The sequence below is a fragment of the Centruroides sculpturatus genome, unplaced genomic scaffold (assembly GCF_000671375.1).
Source record: "Centruroides sculpturatus isolate CEXI.00-Female unplaced genomic scaffold, Cexi_2.0 scaffold633, whole genome shotgun sequence".
In the NCBI taxonomy this organism is placed as follows: domain Eukaryota; kingdom Metazoa; phylum Arthropoda; class Arachnida; order Scorpiones; family Buthidae; genus Centruroides; species Centruroides sculpturatus.
In genome coordinates this window covers 160,893-186,648 of record NW_019384853.1, presented here as the reverse complement: position 1 = coordinate 186,648, position 25,756 = coordinate 160,893, and the positions used below count along the sequence as shown (strand labels likewise).

General features: G+C 27.9%; 1 protein-coding gene across 5 annotated transcripts in view; it reads right to left on the bottom strand.

Annotated features, from left to right (window-relative positions):
• LOC111630513 (transmembrane protein 47-like) overlaps window positions 1-24,798 on the bottom strand; it is a 43,195-nt gene extending 18,397 nt beyond the window's left edge. Inside the window, exons 1-3 of one of the 5 annotated variants that reach the window (XM_023374627.1) lie at window positions 24,524-24,798; window positions 9,046-9,108; window positions 3,893-3,960 (exon numbers count right to left, since the gene is read on the bottom strand). In XM_023374627.1, the coding sequence (XP_023230395.1) occupies window positions 3,893-3,943 (51 nt within the window). In that variant the 5' untranslated portion in view covers window positions 3,944-3,960; window positions 9,046-9,108; window positions 24,524-24,798. Of the gene's footprint in view, window positions 1-3,892; window positions 3,961-9,045; window positions 9,109-19,019; window positions 19,039-19,156; window positions 19,182-19,556; window positions 19,993-20,949; window positions 21,043-24,523 lie in introns of those variants that run through there. The other 4 variants (XM_023374626.1, XM_023374625.1, XM_023374628.1 and 1 more) reach the window with 4 other exon arrangements.
• Between the last annotated feature and the right edge of the window lie 958 nt (window positions 24,799-25,756).

Sequence of the window (25,756 nt, the reverse complement as noted above, 5' to 3'; positions counted from 1 at the left end):
ATTATCATTTTAAACTTTTTAAAGAAAGTTCTTTAGAATTTTTTGTTTTGAAGAGTTTAAAAATAAATGTTGCTTTAGTATCGGCCACTTGCTTAGTACAACTGAGGTTAAAAGTACTACTTTATTTAAATGCTCAATAGTTTCATAACAAAGCTTTTATAAATTATAAGAAAAATAGTGTATTCACTTACAAGTTTTCCTCAGATAATGCAAAACCTCAGTTAATCAGGGCTCAGATAATCAGATAACCATATTTAAATTTAAATCAATTGTACCTTTTTTTTGAATGATTTCATTTTGCTGACAATAAATTGTAAATATTCCTTTAAATCTTTTTCTGCATTTCATATTCTGATCATCATCTCATTGAATACTCCCAACTCTGAAACATTCTTTTCTTGAAGTTTAAATTTTTGTAAAAGTATCCCTACATAAATGCATTTTTTCTTCATTTTTTACTTTCCCAGCTCTGTTATATATAAACAGAGGGAAAGGATGGCAATTGGTCAAAAAATGATCCCCAAAATTTTTACATTTTTGAATTAGGGGACCTTGAAACATTGAGAAATGTTAAAAAATTTGGGTTTTTTTTTTTCTGTATGTATGATGTTAGTGTGTGTGGGGGGAGGTACAATTTTGTTCACCGTGTTTAAAGCTTAATAACTTCTGTGCTTTATGTTGAAGATTTCTGAAATTTTGCAGGGAGGTTTGTTTATTAGGGTATTGATGCTATTAAATTTTGGTAGTTAAAGGCCAGAAGGGTGGGGAGATAAAGGGGGTTGTGTGTGATATCAAGTAGAGTTGGACTTAATGACAATTTTACTNTTCTGTGCTTTATGTTGAAGATTTCTGAAATTTTGCAGGGAGGTTTGTTTATTAGGGTATTGATGCTATTAAATTTTGGTAGTTAAAGGCCAGAAGGGTGGGGAGATAAAGGGGGTTGTGTGTGATATCAAGTAGAGTTGGACTTAATGACAATTTTATTCATTATTAGCATTTACAATGTTTTTTTTTTATAAAACTCATTCCTACCATCAAAATTATGCTTTTTGCTATTTTATAATAATTAACAATATAAAAAGTTTTTAATAATCAATTATTATAACAGATGGTGCCCACAGAGAATTTTAAATGTTACCGGAAAGTTGATCGACTCATTGCTGAATTTTTTTTTATTGTATCTAAATCCAAATACTTTATCTAAAACTTTTGCTTCTAATCTGTGCTGACACTTAAACAGGCAACATGGACAGTTGCCCAAGATATCATATCAAAAATTTTTCCCTTGACTTGAATGAAACAATGAACTTTCCTCCCCTAAAACAGATTTACATTCTTAGATTCCCTGCTACAGATTATTAAAAAATATTTTGATAATCTAGATCAAGAAAATCTAAGAATATAACTCTTTCCATTGGCTATCTCCTTTGTTTTCTTCATGACTTTGTCTTGCAATGTTTTCCTTTAATCATTCTTTTAAAAACATTTGTCTTAATTTCAATGCTTTTCTAATTTGTTTTCTCATTGTAGTAAATTAAAGGCTATGATAAACACATTAATACAATTTAATTAAACACAAATGACATTTACCATTTGGTATTTATTTTTTCCAACTGAGGGATGTTATGGTGTCATCTTTCCTAAGTACTCACATACTTAATATTAGCCCTGATTCTAATTTTAAAGCTTTAGAATTAGAAGTATACAATAATTATTTTGGTTTTAATGAATTATAATTGATAATATATCATAATTTTTCGTCAATTATGTTTTCATGATTTTTATTTTCTTCCATTATTATTATTTATTTGAGGTTTTTTGTTAAAATCATTTCTGATTTATGGTTTCATATTTATTAATCATTAATAGTGTTTCATCTTTTCTAAATGTCTCTCTCAATTTATTTTTCTGAGATTAACTCAAATTTTTATTAATAATAATAAGAAAATATTATATATATTTTAACTAAGTATAGTGAAAAAATTTATAATAATCATTAACTTGATCATTTTTCATTGTATCTGTACTTCATAAAAAAATCTAATACACTTATAATTTCAATATATACTTTTTTATTTACACTTAATAATTTGTCTGTTAATTTATCCAATTCTAAAGATAAATTCTCTTTGGTAATTTTAAGGATATTTTTCCTGTATAAATTTAATATAAATTTAAATTACTTAGCATAAATTTATTCTTCTTGTAATGAATTCTGTTCATCATCAATTATATTTAAAATTTTTTTCATTAATGTTAGTTTTCAGAAAACCTACTGAGTTTTTTATATTCTCTGCCTTTTTTAACATCCAATTCATCTGGTTTGCTAATCAATTCAGAAAGTAACAACATGAATGCTTTCTCCAAGTAAGAAATATCTAAAATTTTCTCTAAATTTTTTCACAGTGTAATTATGTTTTTTAGAAATAAATTCAATTATAATAGGAGATTCTGATTAGGAAGTTCCATAATGAAAAGTTTTTATATTTCTAATACTTCTAAAAATAACAATACTGATACATGATATCAACATAAAAAAGTAAAACATAATTATAAATAAATTAACTGATATTTATTGCAAGTATGACAAAAATAATCTACCTTTCAAGAATCTATACTAACAGATTCTTGAAAGGTTTTATTTTATATTGCAAGAATATGTAAATAATTATACTTAAAATTTTTAAAAATTTTTCTTTATTCATGAAGAATCAATAATCAATTCATTTCCATTTGAAGTTTAATTTTTTTCTTTTATTTTGTAGTTTGTTGTTAATTTTTTAAATTAATTTTCTTAAAAACACTTATTTCAAAGTTAAATATTTATTACTAAACAGATATGCTCTTATTTTGAAGGGAAAAAAAGCCATACTATAACACGCCATCAAAATTACAACAGTCTTCTTAACAGTGTACAGAAATCATCTGTTCTAATGTTATATCAGGTATCAAACATATTTTCACAGTCATTCAACATATTTTCATCTCACTATCAATATTCCATGTTTCTGGTTTATTAAGACATACTAGTATTCATTCTCAGAAAATTTAAAATGACCCAATGATATAATTTATAGATTAGAAAATACTTCTTTATTTTTGTAATTCATATTTTTTAACATTAACCTAATGTAAGAATGACAATGTCTCTTTGGTGATGTTTGATTCTTTTTGTTTCCAAGACAATAGAGCTTTAAGTTCCTGAAGGTTAAAATTCATAAGTGCTAGGTGTTAGGACGTTCAATTTTTGTTAAATTTTGTTAGGTTTTGTTTATCATTGCTAATTTAGTATTTTTTGTCATTAAAAGCAACTCCCAATTTTTACTTCTTGTTAAGATTTTTTGCTGTTATCAGAATCTAATGATAACAAGTAATGTATGATTGACAGATAAGAGTTATGGGAATTATTATGGAAAAAATATTTATCTGTATTCAGGCATACTACTATTTCTTTTTCATTTTTGTCTTTTTTTTCACTCAATGGACACTAAAAGTGCATTTTTTCCAGGTCCATCAAAGGTTCAACCACTCCACAATGGGCAACTGGGTTATGAGAGAGAGGTCCTGACATCTGGAACAGATTGTCCACAAAAGATTCTCTGTCCAGAAAAGCATAATTCTACACATTTCTAAATCTTAGTATTCTCATGGAATAATTTATTATGGTTTTGTATTAAATAATAAATTTTTAAACTATATTACAGTATTAATACCTAAAATCCCAGTATTCCATGTTACAACAAAGTTTAAATAGATATCAACCTGTAATAAGCCATTTAGCTTTAACTACATATTAAAAAAATAAAAGTACAAGAAATTATACAAAATCATATTTACTACAAGTATAAATCTGTCAGATATAAATTTCATATTGATATTTTGTTTTACGTACCTTCAACGGTCGAACCACCGTAACTGTTTCAATTGTAGTTGTGGGAGCCATCAAGATAAATAAGTGCTCTGAAAAATAAAAACTTACATATTAATGTTATATAAAAACATATATTTTTAAAAACATTTAAATTTTTACAAAAAATTTATTTTATACACTTAATTCTTCAATCAATTTCTCAGTAAATTTGTTTATAATTCTTAGACAATAAAATTTTTTCAATCTGTGCAAAAGTTCAGTGAATAAGAATAGTTTCCAAACTTTTAAATTTAATTATTTTTGACTTTTAAAGGAAGTCAAATGTTGTTTTAAAAATTTAAATATTGTAGAGATTATTTAGCTAATAATAATAATAATAATAATAATAACAACCATAATCTTGAAAGAATAATAAGGAATAAACTTCTAGTATTCAAAATATAAGAAAGTTACCACATAGGATATGGGATAAACAATATTTTATATTCTGATACTGTACAATTTTTTATTCATATCAAACTTAACTTTAAATTAAATAATAATTAGTAGAGCTGTCTTTATATGGAATCTAATCTTAATTATTATGTTTGAGAAGTTAAACTTTAAGATAGTAAAACCAAGGAGCACTTAGGAGTCAATATTGGTAAGAAATAAGAATAGCAAAATTTAATGGGAAGAAAAAGATGTAAATCAACTAAATAATAACACAATACAACACTGTAATGATAATAATTTCATTATGGTACTACTACTACTTGTCAGTCATCAAAAAGATCAGTCTTATTATTACATGAATGTTGATATGGTGTGCTAATGATGATCTCCTTTCAACACTGATAAAACAATAATTTAATGATTCTAATCATTTTAGTACCATTTTATCATCATCAGTCTTGCAGCAATAACTAACATTTTCTAGGCTTTTTCACTTAAAATCTTTGAATAATCAAAGTTTTATATGAGTCATACTAGTATTTGAGATTCACATATGGCTCACAAACTGAACCTTGGCCAATGCTTTTATATAACATGTAATATAATTATAGATGGAAAAAAAACACATTTTCTGAATATTCCTTGAAGCTGAAAATCAAATAAAGCAAGTTTTACTTTTTATATTGTTAAAATTTTCTGTCAATATTCAACTAGTATAAGAAATATATCTTATGACAATTTATAATTTGTTGATATAATTATATTCAATAAAAAGAAAAAATTGCATAAAATCTTTTAGCTAATACATTTAGGCAATGTGAAATATTTAAATCTGCTTTAAAAATGAATTTACATGTATATATATTAACAACATATAGTACATATAATAATTAAACTGATCAGATTATTATATTTTTTAATAAGATAATAATGTTAAATTAATAAAAACAATAATTTATATTCATTTTACATTGATGCTTATAATCTGTTCATATGAATAGAATAGAAACACCAATAAAAAATTATTTTAATAATACGGTAAAGCATATAAACTCTCGACTAATCAGGGCCAGACCCCATCCAGATTTTCAAATATACAAGTAAATTAGCATTTTTAAGTTCCATAAATTCCAAATACAAGGTTAATACTGATTTCTCCCTGAACCAATCCAGATTTCTGACATACATATTTCCAATACATCATTGAAATACTACTTCTTTTCATTATTTAACAAATATCTTTTATTTACTCTACATTTATTTATCTGTGCTCCTTCTTTGAAAATGAAACCTGAAAACTTTTTCTGCTTCATTATTCTGTTACAAACACAAATATACACACACACAGTTTTGGGCTGCAATTTGAAAAAATTATAAACCTATAAATTCCCACTGTTGTCCATCCATTCATCTTTCCTTAATCTCTAGAACACAGTTAGACAAATGAAAGATGAGACCAGATATGGAAACCTTAAGGGCAGGAAACCCCAATTAACTATATATGAACTTGTAATGCAAACCAGAAGTAATCATGTTGTTTCAATTCAAAAATTTTCTCCTGAAAGATGTTAGACAGATGACTGGCATGATTCTATTGTTAAAGGGAAAGTATAATGTACAGGAGCAAGCGACTACTAATTTGAGGTGGAGAGCATATATTTTAAGTTAAATAAATTAAAAATATGATTATAAATTGCAGCTCAGCATTGTGATGACATCACAATAATTACTCATTTCACTTCATTTCATATCATTTCAACATTATAAAATAACAATAATAGTAAACACTAAAATAATCTCAAAAAAATTAAATAGAAGACTTTATCAATATCTGTAATAAACTTTATGTTTGAAGAGTCACCTGGGATTGAGAAGAGTCCAGAATGACATGACCAAGTGTAACTCTTGTTGGGAATGACTGTCCTATTAGATGTAGAAGAAAAATAAGCAATAAATAAAGTGCCATTAAGTTTAGCTGCATGAAATTATGGTAAAGGCATGCACTACTCAATGACAAGGATACATTCTAAAAAATACATTGTTAAGCAACTTCTTTAAGGGAACATATAGTTATTCTTGGACAAAACTATATGATAGGGTCACCAAACTTTTTTCACAGCAGGTCAGATAACTGAGAGAGTGATTAGCACGGGCCACATAACCGTTTTGTTCAATATAGTATATTGAGTACACAAAAAATAAAAGACAACCAGCATATTTATTTACCAATACATAAACACAATCACTGCAGCAAGCTCATAATCATTTTTGTTAGAAATTTTATAGCAGGTACCAGTACCTATACAAAAAGCACTCTGATATCCAAAGTTGCAAAAAATCGCCAAATTTTTTATTTCATTAATTTATCTAAAAATTATATTACTGTCAGATGCAAAAATGAGATTGGACCAATTTTGGCATTTTTACTCACACTTATTTTAATTTTTTTTACATAGTAAGTTTATCTACAATCTATGATATTTCCATATAAATAATTATATTTTAGTTCATTTATGACACAGTGTGGTGGCGGGCCAGATGAACTGACCTCGTGGGCCATAGTTTGGTGACCCCTGCTATATGGTATAGTTTACCATTCATATAGGATATATGTAACACAATGATGAGTATTTACATATCTAAACATAAATAAGGCAGCTATGAATTTGAATTTTTCTACTATAATCTTATGGGACATTCACATGTCATCTGTCATTATGCAGAATGTCATTAGGCAGTGTTTAACAGTACTTTAAAAAGCCACATGAAAAGATTATCATTACTACTATTTAATACTATGAATTAAAAACTGTTAATTTATAGAAAATGATTCAGAAACACAGTATTTGATACAAAAGATACATTCCCAAAAGCATGAAAATGATTAACTTTAAATAGAACATAAAACATTTAAAATTTTTGTCATTCTAGTTTGGTGTTTCTTACATATCTATCCATTTGTGTTGTTATAGCAAAAACATTAATTTAGTTTATTTTATTTCTTTGAAGGCTTCATTCAATTAATGAAGATATTTGTACTTTTAGTTATTTTTTGCTTGATTTTAAGCAGAATTTGTCCATAAAACACACACACAGTTGCATAGTAATTAACTATACATATAAAAAACAAATATTTTTCTTTCACATAAAGTTTGATCTACTATGATACTATGAAACTAATGATTTTGTCTTTCTCATAACAAAACAAAATAAATACGCCTTGAAGTTTCAGCAATTACTTTAATATTAATTAATGTTTTTGACCATATTAAATGATTTTTAGATCCAATCAAAACAAAAAAAAACAAGAACAAATTGTAAAATGGAATACTACACATATCAACAGTTAGGAAACACACAACAGAATGTTACATATGCATAGTACAGTATTCTTCAGAATATGGAAGTAGATATTATTTGTGTTTGTTTCCATATTCTGGAGAACACACTACTACACCTGTGCCAGTTTATACTAGAAAGATTTGATTGGAATGTTATTTGTTTTTAACATGATACATTTAGAAACTCAAATTCATAAAACACAATAAGAGAAATATTAAAATAAAAAATTAAATAAACATTAGTATAGTATTGCCTATTCTTATTCATCTTGTTAACATAGCTCTTCATATTACTACTTAAATCTAAATATATAAAATTGCTTGTCCTGACTGACTCATTCATTCATTCACTGATTCATCATCGCCCAGAGCAAACCGCTTAACCTAAAGAGGTGAAATTTGGTACACAGTTAGGGTACGTCATGGAAACGCACACTAAGAAAGGATTTTTCGAAATTCCAACGCGGGGGGGATTTTATAAAAACTAACTGTGATAAGACATATATCTGATTTTCAGTATAAAACATATCTATTAATAAAATTGAACTAAAAATCTTTAAAGAACTTTCTAAAATAACTCTAGTAAACTGGAATGCTTTTTTAGTTTTGATTAAAATCCACGGACCTAATGAAGATCCAGAGGGAGGTTCAGAAACAGTCTGTACATGGATGAGGATTTACTAGAGTTATTTTAAAAGGTTCTTTAAAGAGTTTTAGTACTATCACTCCAGTCAGCAGAATTCTGAGTATATAAAATTTTAAACAGATCTATAATATTTTCTAATTAAATAAACTGAAACAGAATATTTCTTATTTAAGTATATTGTTTTTCTTTTTCTTAAGCTGTAATTAAAAATTATACATTACATTATACATTATTTTTAACTGAAAATATAAAATACCAAACTATTGATCAAAACCTATAACTGATTATTAGTTGGCCAATATAACAACAACAATCTTAGTACATTCATATTTGTCCCAGCAAATTAACAGTGTAATGGTTACTGCTTTGTTAAATGGTTTTTTCTTTCATAGCATCCAATTTAATTTCTTCAGAATATTTTTTGACAGGTTTTTTGCGAGTGTTTATTGAAAAATTGGAATCTTTCTATTAACCTCAGAGTAAATATGGGTATACACATACATCCCTGGCCAAAAAAATAAAATTAAGCAGAACAGTTGTTGCCTCACCAGACACACCTAAGCATTCCCATTTATAACATTTTCAGGATAAATAAAATTATATTACATTATGTTCTAATTTTATGATTTTTTAATGCTTTTGTAATTATTTACCCTAAAAAACTGTTTTTTCATGTTTACATCTTTATCATCTTAGTGCTTTCAGATTCTTACAACTAAAAAAAATTTTTTTTCAGAATAAAATTTTCTTACCTTTATATATTGAATATCTTTTAAAGCAAGCAAAAATTTACAGACGATGCAAGTTTTCAGAGCCTGGAATATAATAATTTTTTTTAAGAAAAGACAAACTTTTCAAACTTTAAATTTTAAAATTTTATCCATTAATGGCATAACATGATTTAATAAACATCTAAATTTAATTAAGTTAACCTAAGTTACTCTGAAAGTAATTTCACAAAAAATTTCAGATAAATTGAATCGAATCCATCAACATTTTCATTTTCATACTAAAAATTTTTTAAATTTAACTTTTATTAATTTGTAAAATAGAGAAACTTACTCTATTTATTCAATTATTAAAATATTTTGCTTTAAATATTAATATGATTTAGTATTTTTAAATACAATAACGAACTAACACTATACTTAAAAATCAGTTGAATGTAAGAAGTAAGGCAATACAATACTAGCTCAAAGTATTGACAAAGTTTTCAATCTACTTCTTACAAGTAAACATTTTGTTTAATTACCCAGCAATCTGTTTGTAATTAAATTCTGGAATTATATAGATAATCAACTATTACAATAAAAAAAGCTTTTAACATTGTTCAAATAACTTCCTTAAGGAAACCATACTCTTTTTTGTACTTCCTCATAGAATTACTAAATAAATATTTTTAATTTCATTTAAATTTAATGTTACTGATTACTTTGTCATATAATGTTTAAGTTCTCTGTATCTTCAAGTTGCCTTTCCTTCAGCATACATTTGATTGGAAAACAAGAAAAGTCTAAAGGTAATAACTGGAAGAATAATTGTAATGTAATGTAACTTTACTAATGTCATGCAATGCCAAAACTTTTAAATCATTATCGCAAAATAAAGCTGCATACAATCATGCAGCAGAAATAAATCTTTTTCTTTTTTAGTTCTTCTTCCTTAAAATTTACAAATTGTATCTTTATTAATGTACAGTTGTTTTTCTATTAATTAGAGTTTGTGACAGTAAGATGCATCAGCTTGCAAGTTTTTTAATCATTTTCAAAAGGAAACTATTATTGATCTTTCCTAATATTTGTTATTTAATTTTAAGATCTTAAAACAATTATGAAATCATAAAAAATACTCTTGACATTAAGGAACAAATACTAATAGTACAGAAATTATTTTATCCACTTTTGGTCCAAATACAGTTTCATCTAAATTATTTAGGTCATTCAAGTTTTGAGACTGACAACAATAGAGATAATATAATAACCACAAACAAAAACTGTTTTATTTATCCTTCAAAATATGCTCTCTCCAATGCTATATACTTATCATATCTTAAAACCCAGTTTTCATAATCCTCTGTGGAGTTGTTTGGACAATGTTCAGTATACCTGTCTCAGTATTGTTCAACTCATCACTGTAGAATTTCTGCTGCTATGGCTGTTTTTTTCACTCCCAGAAAGAAAATACATCATAGGGTACAAGATCCAAAGAGTGAGGAAGATGGATTTAGAAGAGCATCAGCAATTAAAGAGAGCAGCTAAACTGATTGGTTGTCATGAACTAAGTTCACTCTTGTTCCTATGTGTTTTTACATGTAATCTATTCATTCCTGAAACCTGATTACAAAACCTTTTACATACACATCTTAATAGACTTGAGGGTGTACACTGGACCATATTTACATCCTTATATATTGGACCTTAAATATGGTCCAATGTATGCCGATGGGTCTGAGAATAAAACAGATAATCTTATTCCTGAAATAAAGTTGCATATATCTTAATATTCCATGCTTAGAAAATTATTTATAAACTAGTCTTAGAAGTTAGGTAACTTTATGTTATATACAAAATTACATAATTCAGCTACTGAAGAATATCCCTACAGTGTAAGGAGCATGTTCTAAATATACAGTAGTAAGGCTGGAATTAGCAACATAATTAGGCAGCTACAAAATCATGACATGTTGATATAGGAAACTCCAACAAAAGCTGCTTCAACACTAGTGTTTCCATCTTTTCAAAATCACTGACCTGGACAACAAGTCAGGTTTGTTCGAACGGAAGTTCCTGACGGATGTACAATATCATTTTGCAATGCGAAGAATAACATGCATGCCGGTTCTAAATCAGTTACAGTTAGGGACTAGGGAGACTTGGGTAGGATTAACAAAAGTAACCTAAATTAAGAGAAGAAGAAATACAGAAGATGACTTATGACTTACAAGTTATCTGTATTTGAAATTGGAGATGTGTACAATTCGTACAAGTAGAAGCTTAAAAAAAAAATTCCTGGACAAATTTAATAGTTCACCCAGACAGTGAGTGAAAACCAGATGGATGGTAACACTATTCAATACACCGAATTCTAAAGACAATCTCAGTTGTCTATAGAACCATGTGGCATTTGGGTTGCCAACTTTCTTGTATAAAAAAGGAAGACATTGCACAAATAAATGTTATTAAGGTAATGATTTGAAATATACAACATATTACATGTGTTAACTAAATGTAAATTATAAAATATTAAATAGATAACAGAGTTTTAAACTCAATATTAAAATTATTACAACTATTGTACAAGGCCATCCTGAGTTCCTAAATTTTCTCTGCTTGCCTAACTAATTAATAGTAGTTCTTTCTGTTACTCAAGTTAATGAAGAGATGACACTATTGCTTTAGATGATGGTAGATGATGCTTAAAATCAAAATATTAGTTGATTTTAAGCATTATCTTGATGTACTGAAAACAAGTATCAAGGATTAAACTTTAATCCTTCATGCTTTCAGTACATCAAGATAATGCTTGTAGAATATTATGTTTAGAAATACAGCCATACTCTATAATCCAAATGTATCCATATATATAATCCAAATGTGTGAGCATTCCTGAAAACGATTTAGATATTAGAAATAATCGGAAACATCTGATAGTAAATATTTTAACTTGTTCCAATTCCAACCAATTTCTCCAATTGACACTGTAGCATTGAAAATACCTATTTACTTATTAACCTGTGATTTTAGAATGATATTAATTATTTAAAAATTAAAATTACCTTACTAACAAATACTCAATAGATCATTAAAGGATATACTTATTAGTAGTAATGTAATGAATAAGCTTATTTAATACCTCTATTATAATACCCTTAATACTTTTATTAGAAACTTACACAAACTGCATTTTCATTAATGTACAGTAAAAAAGTGAAAATATTTACTGTGCATTTTATGTTAAATTATTTACGTAAACAGAATATTAGTAACAATAAAAATAAACAAACATGATGATAAAGTATGATGAATAATCTTGTGAAACTACACTGAAATTTTGTGATAAAATTTACTAAGCTGCTAAAATGTAAATTATAAACTTTGAAATTTATATTTTAGAGCACATCAGACACACTCCCATTTCAGTATATAATATTTAGGAAAAAGTATTTATTACGTTTAAGCCATCCCACACCATTGGTACTTGACTTCAACTTTTTTTTACTGTATTCTGGTTGAAAAAAAAGTAAAATTAGAATGCATGCTTTTATTTTTCAGGGAAAAAAAAAGAAGTTTAAAAGAAGTAATCTGCAATTAAAATTTACATTAAAATATTCAATATTAATATATGCAAATGATGGTCAGCTGTAGTAAAAAATAATATGCTTAATTAAACAATAACACTTTTTTTCAAAACTTGGGCTAGGTAAAGGTTACCTGAAGCCTACTGAAGGCCATTTGTGGAATTCATTAGCCTATAGGAGATCACAGCTTTACATATAAGATGTAGAATGATTTTTTTGAGCTTTTTTTTCTTTTTGGCAAAAGTTGTGACTTACATGTTATAAACCACAATATATATTTTTTATAATAAAGACAAAAATATGTGGAAAAATACAAGAATACATTTAAAACTCATTGTGATTTAGGAGAAATTTACCTAATTAATAACGGGAATTAAACAAATTAAAATCTATGATAAAATACATTTATATTAGATAATTGTATAACGAAAGCATATTTTCAGTTCTGACTGATGAATATAAAAAAGTTATGGAAAAGGATAAAAAATTTTTGAATGCATTAAGACAATTGTAAAATTTTATCAAAATATGACAATAAATAGTTTTATATTCTTTAAATGTTTTACAAAAAATTAATTTTCATTAAAATAAAGTCAGTCAACAATTAGAAATTATTAAATGCTAATTGTAATTTTATAAAGAATATTTGTAATGATGTTAAAAGCATTCATTATTAAGTTTTAATTCTATAAATCAAAGAAATGACATTTCTAATTTTGAAATTATGAAGCAACTAACCTAAAAAGTATAGAAAATTAAATTGAATTTATATATACTGTATATATAAAAGGCAACTGGGTTATATGCAAAATAAAAATCTTAATATTTGTTAAAAAAATTTTGTTTTGATATAACTATTTAAAAATATTGCTAAAATTGAAAACGTGAATTTTTATCTACATCAAAATAGTCTGAACATATAACAAAAAATAAGGAAAATAACTGTATTACAGTGCTAATACTAATCATGTAAAATTTGATGATGGTAAATTAATTTAATATTTTTGTATATTTCATTGTAAAACTACCAAATTACAATATCTTTTAACAGAACATTTTAAAGAGATTTGAAGATAGTTTTTCATGTTTTTAATGAATAAATGAAAACAATACTAAACACTACAGAGACAATATAGCATATTATTGATTATCAGTATAGATCCATGCAAGAGTAATTTATTCCTAACCGAATATTGTCATAGATCTGCACCGAGGAATATTTTCAATTTAATTATAATTCCTTATTCTATAATTTTATTTCATATTTTTAATGTCATTTTTGAAACAAGTATTGATTCTTAATGATAAAAAATACAAATTATCCTATACTGAGTTTAATTCTGAACAATCAAAGATTTAAAATAATCACAGATTAATTTAACCGATCATTAATTAATTAATTACAGTTAATTAAATATTATTTTATAATTAAATATCAAATTTGATTGCTTTATAATCATTTAAAGATAGTTCATTAAAATAAGAATGTATTTGGATTCTTTTAACTATTATAAAAAAAACAGTTTGTATTTGAATTCCTGTTTCTTAACTTTTTCCAAAGATGAATTATAATATTTCTGATTCATAGTTTAACTATTTTTATAAAAATTACTTTAACCAATTAAAGAGGAAGAAATTCAAACTAGAATAATGTATATATTAATCACATTGATAACGTTTGCTTAACTGGGCTGCAATTTGAAAAAAAACTGTAGACCTATAAATTCCCACTGTTGTCTGTCTGTCTTTCCTTAATCTCGAGAACGAAAATAGTTAGATGAAATCTGGGACCAGATATGAAAATCTTAGGGGCAAGAGGTCCTGATTAACTATAAATGAACTTCTAATGCAAACCAGAAATCACATTATTTCAATTCAAAAATTTTCTCCTGAAAGATGTTAGATGACTGGCATGACTCTATTGTTAAAGGAAAAGTATAATGTACAGGAGCAAGCCACTACTAATTTCAGGCAGAGAGGATATATTTTAATAGAAAAAAATTAAAAATTGCAGCCTGTCATTGTGACAATCTCATAATTAATAATTGCTTGTTCCAGTATTACTTTAAAAACGATGAACATTTTCAAAATGTTTGACTGTCATGCTTCAGGTCAGTTATACGTGTTCCATTTATATGTATAACTGACCCGAAGCATGACAATCAAGTTGTTTGAAAACATTTGTCATTTTTAAAGTAATACTGGAATTAAGCAAATGTTACGAATATTATTAATAACTACTTAAACCATTTTATTTTATAATAGTACTACTACTAATAGCAATTATCTACTAAATAATAAAATTTTTACATATAATTTTCAAAAATAATAACCACATTGAAGAAATATATATAATATATTGTTATCTATCAATTTGTTAAACCTAGTTCAAATATTTTATAGTAAATAATAATATTACAACTCTAATATGATCAAGAAAGTACTGAAATTTCATCAATGTTAATATTCAGAATATTTATAAGTTTAATTAGATAATTTTTAAAATAAATTTAGGAGTATGAAACTTTTAAAACCTTATTATGAAGATACAGATTTAAAATATAACAACAATAATTAATTAAATATATCAATTCAAAACATAGTTTTTAACTCTAATTCACACAAGCAAACTCTTTCAATAAGAAAGTACAGTAAAACCTAACTAAACTGGAATACAATAGTACCAACCAGGATTTTCATTTTCATAAGCTTCTATTTTATAGAGTTGTTTTTATTAATATATTAAACAATAGCCCATAAAATGTTAAAAAAATTGTTACAACTCATGTTTAGAACAGTTTCTCCTCCAACCTAAATGTTTTGAATTTCAAAGATTTGTGGAAAACACTGAAATGTGTAAGTGATACACAAAGGGAAAAATATGTATTTTAATTACTCTATTCCTACAAATGTATGCTTACTAGTTGCTGGTAATACTTAATCTATGCTAGTTGTTAGTCAACATTTAATGCTTTAATCATTGCCAAACTAACAGAACTTGATAATTTTTATTTAAAAATTATTCTTATATTGGCTATAAGAATAATTGCTCTTAGAAATTAATTTTTGTTATTAAATGTTTCCTCACGTACATACCGAATTTTAAACACTCTCTCAAGAACCTGTAACTGGTGTGTAATGTGTCGCGATTACAGGTTCTTGAGAGTGTGTTTAGATTTCACCCCGGTGCTGAGTTAGAATGGATTCTACACTGAATTTTGTCAAACAGGATTAATATTGCTTATTTTCTTTTCTTTTTTTTTTTTTAATCTGCCTAATTGAAAAAAATGATGAGAGTGGCAACATTTCAACCCGAATGTTTTTCAATACCAGTAATTGTTTGATAATCTTTACAAAAAATGGGAATTCATTACATTAATTTTATTTTTTAGTAACAACTTTTTTAAATTTTTAGCATGTGATTATTTTTTAAATATTCATTACTTCTGATAAGTGAATTAACTATTCTAGAGAGTTTGGGAGAAACAGTAATATCTCATTATCACAACTACTTTTCAGACAATGAAACTATAATCTTAATAAAGAAAAACTCACAAATTGTAACTCATTACCAAGAAGTGACCACAATCTAAGACTATAAGTTAAAGTATTAATTATGATTTACAATTTAGCTGTTATACAAAAAACTTCCTTTAATCAAACAAATCAAGCAATTATGTAATTGGCACCCAAAAAATGTTTCATTTCCATGTTATACAGGTTTCTGGCTTATAACTATTTTATACTGCAAACTATTCCATTTCAAAATTTATTTTCCATTCAGGAAGGTAAGGTCAATGTGTAGATGGTCAATTTTAGACAGATTTTATTGTGATTCATTCTCTATTTACTACAAAAATAGAAATGTGCTATTTTTACTTATTTTCTGCTTGAAAAGTTACTATATGGATTAATAAATATTCTTGTGTTTTAGTAATAAGTAGCCTATTTGCTTAAATTGATAACATTATTACTACAAATTAGCATTATCAGATATGTTTGTGTAGTTATAAATGGAAGATTCTGTGGAAACAAGAAACATGAATGTAATATGAAAGTATTTATTACTTGTAAAATAACTCTCTTAAAAGTATTCTCGGATCTGAACAATAAGTATCAAACAGACAATGATTTACTTTTTCAGTGTATAACTTTGTTCTGATGCAGTTTACATCTATTGATAAAACTTCCTGATAAAGAAAAGCTCACTCACAGAACAAATTTGAACAAATTAATTAAAAAATTAAAAACTATATCATCATAATTATTATATTCACATTGCTTTTTTTTTCCTTATAAATTACTAATGAATAGTAATATAATCTGCTTAATGTAATTACTTTGGGACTTGTCTATAATGTTAACAATAACCAAATGATAACATTACAGGAAATAAGACTATAAGTAGTGAAAATTCTGAATTTATTGATGTTGACATTAAAAAAGACATATTAAAAACAATTAAAAAGTGTATAGTGTGAAGATTTATTTTAGTCATTATTATTATTATTAATAAATAGTAATTTATTCAGTATTATTTGCATACTTTATTGTCTTTAACAGCAGTTAGCGTATAATTGAGTGAAAAATGACAGTGATTTAAACTACTGATTAAAATGATTAACATTTAAAGCATTGGTTAAGACATAATGGTTGTACATTTGAGCCAAATGTTGAGGAAAATAGTGCCAAAAGACAACTTTTTGTCTACTTACCTGATAATGAAACTCTGAATATAATACATAAAGATTTTATAAGTATATCATGCTAATTTTTATAAAATTAAATGACTGAAACAATATCCATGATTATATACATAAAGAAACAGTTAGAAATTCAAAGAATAAGTTACAGATAAAAAAAAAGCATGAATAAACAATCTTGAAATGTAATACATATTACACATTCTAATACAAATGTTAAATTAAATAACAGGTGATAGTTCAAGATTATAGATTTTGTGGAAAATGGTTGGTAAAGTCTATTTGCAGACTAAGTATATATATCAATAAATGTATACAATCAATGCCTGTATTTTAAACAAAATCATATATAAATTATAGGATGGCCAAACTTAATTTTTATTTTTAAAATGGAAAAAATAACAATAAATTCAAGATTTGTTTAGCAAATTAAAATTCAATGAAAAGGAAATCAAAATTATCAGATAATTTTTAAACAAAATAATAACTTAAGGAATATCACAATTAAAAAATTATTATTAACTAATATTAATTTTATGCAAATATTCTATTAATCTTACAGTAACTTTAAACTGTACTAACTGGAAAAATATTTAAAAAAAAAAAACACTATTTATATCAATAGGGCATCACTCAACTTAGAATGTCATTTTATCCTTTTCTCATCTGATATGAAATTCCTGATACTAACCCTTAATCAAAAATTACATTTTAGTTTTAGAATATAACTGATTAATACAAGTGTATTAAAACTAGATCTCTTAGTTTTAATACAATTAAATTAATTAATCAGTCTTTATTTTTACATTTCTGATCATTGAGATTTATTGATTAAAGTACAGTACATATTGATCAACTCACTTAACTTACTGTTACTTCGTACATTATGTAATATAATTTTCTTCTTAAACTTTATCTATCTGATATTTATCTTTAATTTTATTGATTCAAGAAATCTTTAGTTCTTTTTTTAGACATTTTCTAGTTTTAAAACAGTATATTATACATAGTTCTATATGAAAATCTCTTCACAATATTACTATTACATTTTATATTTATATTATGGATATAAGTAAAATAATTTTTTAAATTTTTTTGTGATAAAGCATTAACATTATAAAAGGCTACATTAATGACTTTATTTTCTATATAAAGTTATATGCAGTTTTGGTAATATATACTGTATAATGTTCTATTTTAAATTTTTTTTTGTCTATAATGTAATAAAAAAAATCTTAATTTTTCTTCTAATTAACAGAAATGTTCCAAATTTCTTCTAATATTCCAAAAATTTTAAAATTTGCTTGTATATATTTTTTTAATGCAATACAAAATAATAAAAATATATATTAAATCTTGTGATATAAACAATCTATGACATAATTACACTTTAAAAATACTAGTTTGTATGCAATACTACATTTTAAAATGTTTATATATAATGTTTTCCATTTTATATAAAACCACTCATTTTATGGCATTACTCGGGTACTAATCACGTAAAAACATACTTAGCAATCTTTTAATATTTAAAAATATTTAAGAGTAGAAATAAAATAAGAGTAAAATTAAAACAAGCAAAGGAATAAAACTAATTCAAGTTTACTTCTTTTAATAATGATAATATAAATGATGATAATCAAAATTAAAAATTTAATTATCATTTATATTTTTAACGACGATAATTATAATAAACTTTGTAAAGAATAAATTATAATAAAATTACAGTTATAGAAAAGCCGAGTCACAAAACGGCATACGATAAACGTTACAACAAAATTACATTAACAAAAATAAAAAATATATTTAAATTTTTACACAATATAAAACATTTTATACTGAACTCAAATACATTTTACTAACTTTAATATCAGAGCTTTTTGAATATCAATTTCCAAACACCTTTATTGATTCAGAAATTATTATTANAAAAAAAAAAAAAATTAATCAATTTCACTTTCAACAATGTGAAAAAATAACAATGATATTTTGTTTCTTATTTAATTTGGCGCGAGTTGGTATGTAATCAGTTACTTCTCGAGCGAAATTAATTATTCTTTTTTTTTTTTAATAATGATAAACGAGATATTTAATGTGATTTTAATGCAACACATTGGCATAGAAGAGTGCACTGTTTCATTTCGATGACATCTAACCTTGGTGCTATTTTGGCCAAGCATCTAAATAACATTCCCGAATCCTTTTATTTTTATAAAAACGTGCATTTTTCCTCGCACAAAACTCATTTTAATTTACAACTTACCTTTTTAACTTGGAGCAGAAAGCGGCTTTCGATCGCAAACACAAGTAAATAATAATAATAATAATAATAATTTATGCTCGATCTTTTAAATATCGATTGAATTATTAGTAAAAACTTAATATCGTCCTCCACATTTTTCTTCCTTTTTTTTTCCTTTCCTCTTTCTTTCCCCCTCCCGGATCTGAATCACAATTCGACTCTTTGGACGATATCCCTAACGACGATGCGATACACAACACCTCCAGAAACCGGATATTGTTGTTTGCGCATGTTCGGAAATGGCCAACTTAGGAAAGAGGAAAGAGATGAATCATATTTTCGTTCACTATTCGCTTGCACAAAAGGAACGGAAACTTTTTTCAATTTCTATTTTTGGAGTTATTATTATTATTATTATTCTGCGTAAACAGGTCCCGCGTATTGATCTTAACAATACGAAACGAACACGTGTTTATATTTGGACAGTTATCTCCTGTACCACGCGCGTGACGTATTTTTACTTCACGTTCCACATTTAAGGTGGCGCGTGCTGGATTGTATTCTTTTTTTCCTATTGTTTTTGTGTACAATTCGAGCGTATCGCGTATTGTTTATTGATTAATTATTCTCGAATTACTTAAATATTCACTTAATTTATTAATTTAATGGCCGAGTTAAATGTAATTAAAATTTTAAAACGTGTGGAAACTAAATTATAAATCGTTAACATCGAATAGAAATGAATTAAATCATACCACATAATGAGAATGTTAATGCAATAATTATATTAAATAAACACATTAAAATAATTTAAATATTTTAATGCGTAATATCGAAAATGTTTCGTCATCGGTTGACCTCAATCGTAACGCATTTAATTATTATTTTATTTATTTATTTATTTTTTCAAAATGCTCGCAGCGTATTCGAACAACATTGCGTTGCGGAGAAACCGGTCTGCAGATTTGGCGATCTTCTGGGCGTGGTTAAGAGCAGCCAGTGTTAAATATAATAGAAACCCCACCTTTAAATTGTAGATACTGTATAACAAAATTTTCTATAAGTCACGCGGAGCCATTTTTATCTATAATAATTTCCATTTAGTCAGACCTATCGCGCAGGGAAATTTAATAGTCTTTTATTAAGTCATTTAATAAATAACTTAAAAAACAATTAATAAAAAAAATACATTTGTATATGTAATACAGTAAAACCTGCCTAAAACGGAACCCGAATAATGCGAAAAACCTGTCTAAACGGACAAAATTATTGCGATTTTTTATGTAAAAAAAAAAAACCGTTCAAAACGGAAACCCGCCTAATATTCGGCATAGTGCGATTCCGGTTTACACGGGTTTTACTGTATATATTTCTATAATTAAAGATTAATTTAAATAACTTCAAAGTAATTTACTAGAGAACTTATAAAACCATTTCCTCTTCTCGAGAAAGATTTTCTTGACGCATTCTTGCAAATCAATAATGATGTTTTGTTTAACAAAATGAGAGGGATCATATTTTGCTTGAACTAATTTAACAGTTACCTTATTTGGTTATATCCTGTATTATGATGTTATAGATGCGTGACGTAACTTTAAATGGTTTTAAATTTGAAATTACAATTTTACTCAAATTTATCTAACTATTAAATTTCGTACAGTAATTTAAATAAATACAATGAATTATTCTGTACATATTATATAAAAAAATATTAAATATTTATTTAAAATTACATTAAAGAGGAGAAAGGGGCGATAAAATTCTACATCTACATATAGGCCTATTCGACAGCATTTTCACTTCAATTTCACCCTTCTAGAAGTTAGTCCAACTAAAAAGTGTGCGATCTAGCTATGTACTTCAGCCCCTTCTTCAGAAAAGAAAAATATGTATTCTGATCAATTAGTCTGGCTCATTCAGAAAAATAGAGTACTTATTTAGAGCAGGGATAATAAAAGAATGATTCAAAAATATTCAAATTCAACTGGCTCAAAATAATTTAACTACTAAACACAAATACTACAAAGAATACTACATATTTAATAAATTAAATTGATGCATTTTATATTTAAAATAAATGAATNACTGTTGATTATTCCGTTTTATATGAATTCCATGTTGTACGAGTCACTTAGATTTTACAAATACGTGTGCCGGGCTGTGAACAGCTCACGTATTTGTAAAATCTAAGTGACTCGTACAACATGAAATTCATATAAAACGGAATAATCAACAGTGTTATAGGGGGTCGACTGTACTGTAAAAAGAGTTTTTCACCCTCTACAATGTATAAATACAGTAAAACCTGTCCGAAGTGGAACTTGAATGAAAAAGGAAATCCCCACTAAACGGAGAGATTTTTCTATGTTAAAAAGAACCCTGTCAAACCGGAAAACTGTCAAAAATTCGGTACTGCGCGAGTCCGGCTTACACAGGTTTTATTGTATATAAGAAATGCCTACTTTTATGATTGATATGACTTTTTTGGCATAAAATCCACAAATAAGGCTTGATTTAAATTGCTGAGCAAGCTTAAATTCTCATTATAGAAAAGTCTATTTTTTTAAAAACAATTTAAAATTTTGGAAAGCGTTTGTGTGTTTTCCAAGAACAATTGCATTCATTGGTGTTTTGTAAAAGGGAAAGTATTGGAATCGTGTCAAATTTGGTCCGGTTTTTTTTGTATACAAATCTCCATGTTTGAGACTCCTGGCTCCGAAAAAGTTTAAAAAAAATAGGAAAAATTTCGTAGATGTCAATTGTTTGTGTTTGCATCTATTTCGTTTAATATCTGAGGGAGTATATGGTAAATTTTAAGAATCCAAATTTGGCATGGTTTCTTGTGTATAAGGGACATTGACACCATTAAATTTTGGCAGTTAAAGGTCGAGGATGTGGGGAGATAGAATAGATAGTGTCATATCTCGACTGTCGTCACACATAATGAAAATTGTACTCATTATTGGAATTTACAATTAAAAGAAAACCTCGACTTTCAAAATTGAGCTTTTTGCCATTTTACAATAATTAATAATATAAAAGTTGTTTTTTTCGATGAAATCTCATAACAGATGGCGCCACGCGCAATTTTATTTTTGCGCTAATGTGCCTTAGTGTTTCTTAAATAGAATAACAATAACTAAATATTGAAATTTATAAAATACAAGTAAAACAAAAGCTTAAAAATAAGAACTCCGCGTAATCGACACTAAGAAGGAGTTGAAATAGAATAAAACTTATTTAGTACGAAGTCTGCCACTGTAATGAGTATGGTAATAATTGCAATATATTGGCAGAGATAATTTCCTGTACAATAACAATACAATTTAAAGATACCTTATAAAACCTCTCATTACCTGATATATGCTGCAATACAGTCGGAAATGACCCAGGCCCGTCAAGAGCTCGTATGGGACTAGGGATAGACAGACCCATTTAACCATTTCTTTTTAACTTTTTCGGTCTTTTACATATAACGAAGAGAAAGTATGGAGATCGGTCAAAGATTTTTAATTTTTAGACTCGGGGGACCTTGAAACATTGAGAAATGCAAAAAAATAAGGGTTTTTTTCCTATATGTAAGTGTGTTTGTGGGGGGAACGATTTTGTTCTCCCTCTTTGAAGCTTAACAAGTCTTGCGCTTTTTGTCGAAAATTTCAAGCAACTCGTTGCTGGATATTTTTTTTAACGAATGAAATACGTAGAATGTTTCTTTATTAACAGAAGTACTTAAAGCCTTAATTAAACGTTTTATTTTCTGTTACTAAAAATAACAATAAGTTTTCAGAGGCCCGGGGTAAAATTCCTAGATCCTCCTTCTCGACGGCCCTGGGTTTGATTTGGTTTCGTTTTCCTCGAATACGGCAACGCGACACGGGGGCGATTTGTCGAGGGAGAATGTCTTTCGGGAAGTCTTTTATGGAAAAATTGACCCCTATTTAACTGTTAGTAATGTGAAGAAAATCTGGAAAATTCCATATGGCCAGCCCGTTTGCGAAGCGAGAACCCGCGACTAACTACCAGTGTTCGATGATTTTATTCACTCGTCCACTGGCGAGGTCCTGAGTTTGGAGGCGTATACTATCCTTCAACAGATTTTTCCACACGTTGTAACTACCACTCCAGATTCTCCATACTCGTATCTGCCGTCCCATCTGGTCCCACAAATACTCGATGAGTGACAAATCTGAAAACTGGATAGGCCAAAAAAAAATGTTGGAACGTGATGGGTCATTCTATTTGTGCGTGGCCGATTTTTATTTTGCTAAAAAATGGCTATTTGCAATCCTGCTACGAAAATGAACAGGCGTTGTATTTCCTGAACGTATCTCTGTGCCGTCCATGTCCCACACACCGCTATTTGGGTTGACCGACTGTCATAAGAGATGGCTTTCCATACAAGAACGCCAGGAATGGAGACAATAGAGAGGTTGAGGCGCACGTTTTAAACGTGTAAACGTGTACGTGTGACGTTCGGCGCCGCTTTCCCGTAAGCCTAAAAGTTTGACAATGGTGTTTGGATAGTCGGTGGAATCACGCTCGACATTCCAAACACCATCGTCAAACTTTTAGGCCCTGTACACACTAGGCGTTTTTCAACGCGCGTTTAAGGCCCTGTACACACTAGGCGTTTTTCAACGCGCGTTAAACGCTCGTCGAACGCCGAGCTAACGCGCGTTAGCTCGGCGTTCGACGAGCGTTTAACGCGCGTTGAAAAACGCCTAGTGTGTACAGGGCCTTAAACGCGCGTTGAAAAACGCCTAGTGTGTACAGGGTCTTAGGCTTACGGGAAAGCGGCGCCGAACGTCACACGTACACGTTTACACGTTTAAAACGTGCGCCTCAACCTCTCTAATGTGTCGAAGGGTAGTAAAGACGGGATTGGAGGGTTTACCGGTGGTCCTATACGTATAGCCCAATGGCCGAGGAGATTAAAACGCCAGCCACCCTGGGGTCCCGAGATCGAATTTGGACGAGAAAATACTCACCAATTGTTTTTTTGGGCTATCTGTTACCGGTATGCCAAGGCCCATTCCCGATCTAGGCTGCTCCCATTTTGAGCATGGCCGAATCCACGATGGACCTGAAAAACGCCCTCTTGAGCTGGATTTAAGTTCGTCTGTAACGTCTAGCGCACATCAAAACGGCATTAATTGACGTCATATACACGCTATGTGCGAGTTGTCTGGAAGAGCGGCTCTAATACAGTTGGATAAGCAAGATAATGGCATGGCTATACAAATGAAACAGGTTCATTGGTTTTGCCTATCCACCTGTATTACTTAAAGCCGCTTTACCAGACGACACGTGTAGTAGTCAGGACGCCTCCCAGTGGGCATTCTAGCAGCAGCGGTGTCATTCCGTAGTATAAATAATAAATTCATATTACAAATAAAAATAATAATACACTAAATTTTTCATGGCGTACCCTATTAAAACGCAGCCAAAAAACGCAAAAAACAGCATCAAATAATAATATACTGAATTTATTGTTAATTTAAATAATAGCTAGGGGCGTCCCTAGTGGCCGTTTTTGGCATACCGCGACAGAACCCAGTTTTTCAGCTTTATATAGTAGATAATCATTTAAAGGACGGGCGGATGTTGACCTGCCGCTTTAGGGGCTCCGGGATCAAATCCGGACGGGTCAAAAGTCCCAAGAATTTTTCGGGGTGATCCGGGTATAACGGGCCTACTAGTCCTTGTCATCCGGCCGCCCCATTATGGGCCTGGATGATCCACAATGGGCTCGCTGAAAGAGGCCCTCTTAGTGCCTAAAGGACGGGAAAAGTTAAAAAAAAATATATAACGAGTAAAATCGATCTTTCCAATCTATTTGTTATTTTCATTCTATAAATAACAGAGGTTGTAAATGAGAAAGTGCTGTAGAGTACCGAAAAATATAACGCGTTCAACTGAAGCCTTTTATAATGGGAAAAGTAGTGAAGATTTTTAGCATATAATTGCGTAAAACGTACAACTGAGAAACGTATAAACGGGATTCTACTGTAATAAATAGGACAATTATCTTTGATATATGGCTTGTTTGTGTGTCAGTTAACGTTTACGAAGAATTTTCAGAAAATTTCAGTGCGTTAAAGGAAAGAAACGGTGAAAATGTTTGAGTTAAACTATGACACAATAGTTTGGCTAGTAAATCTTCAAAAGAGAAATACTGGAATGAAAAATGCATTGTTCACATCAAAATCTGTTGGTTTAAT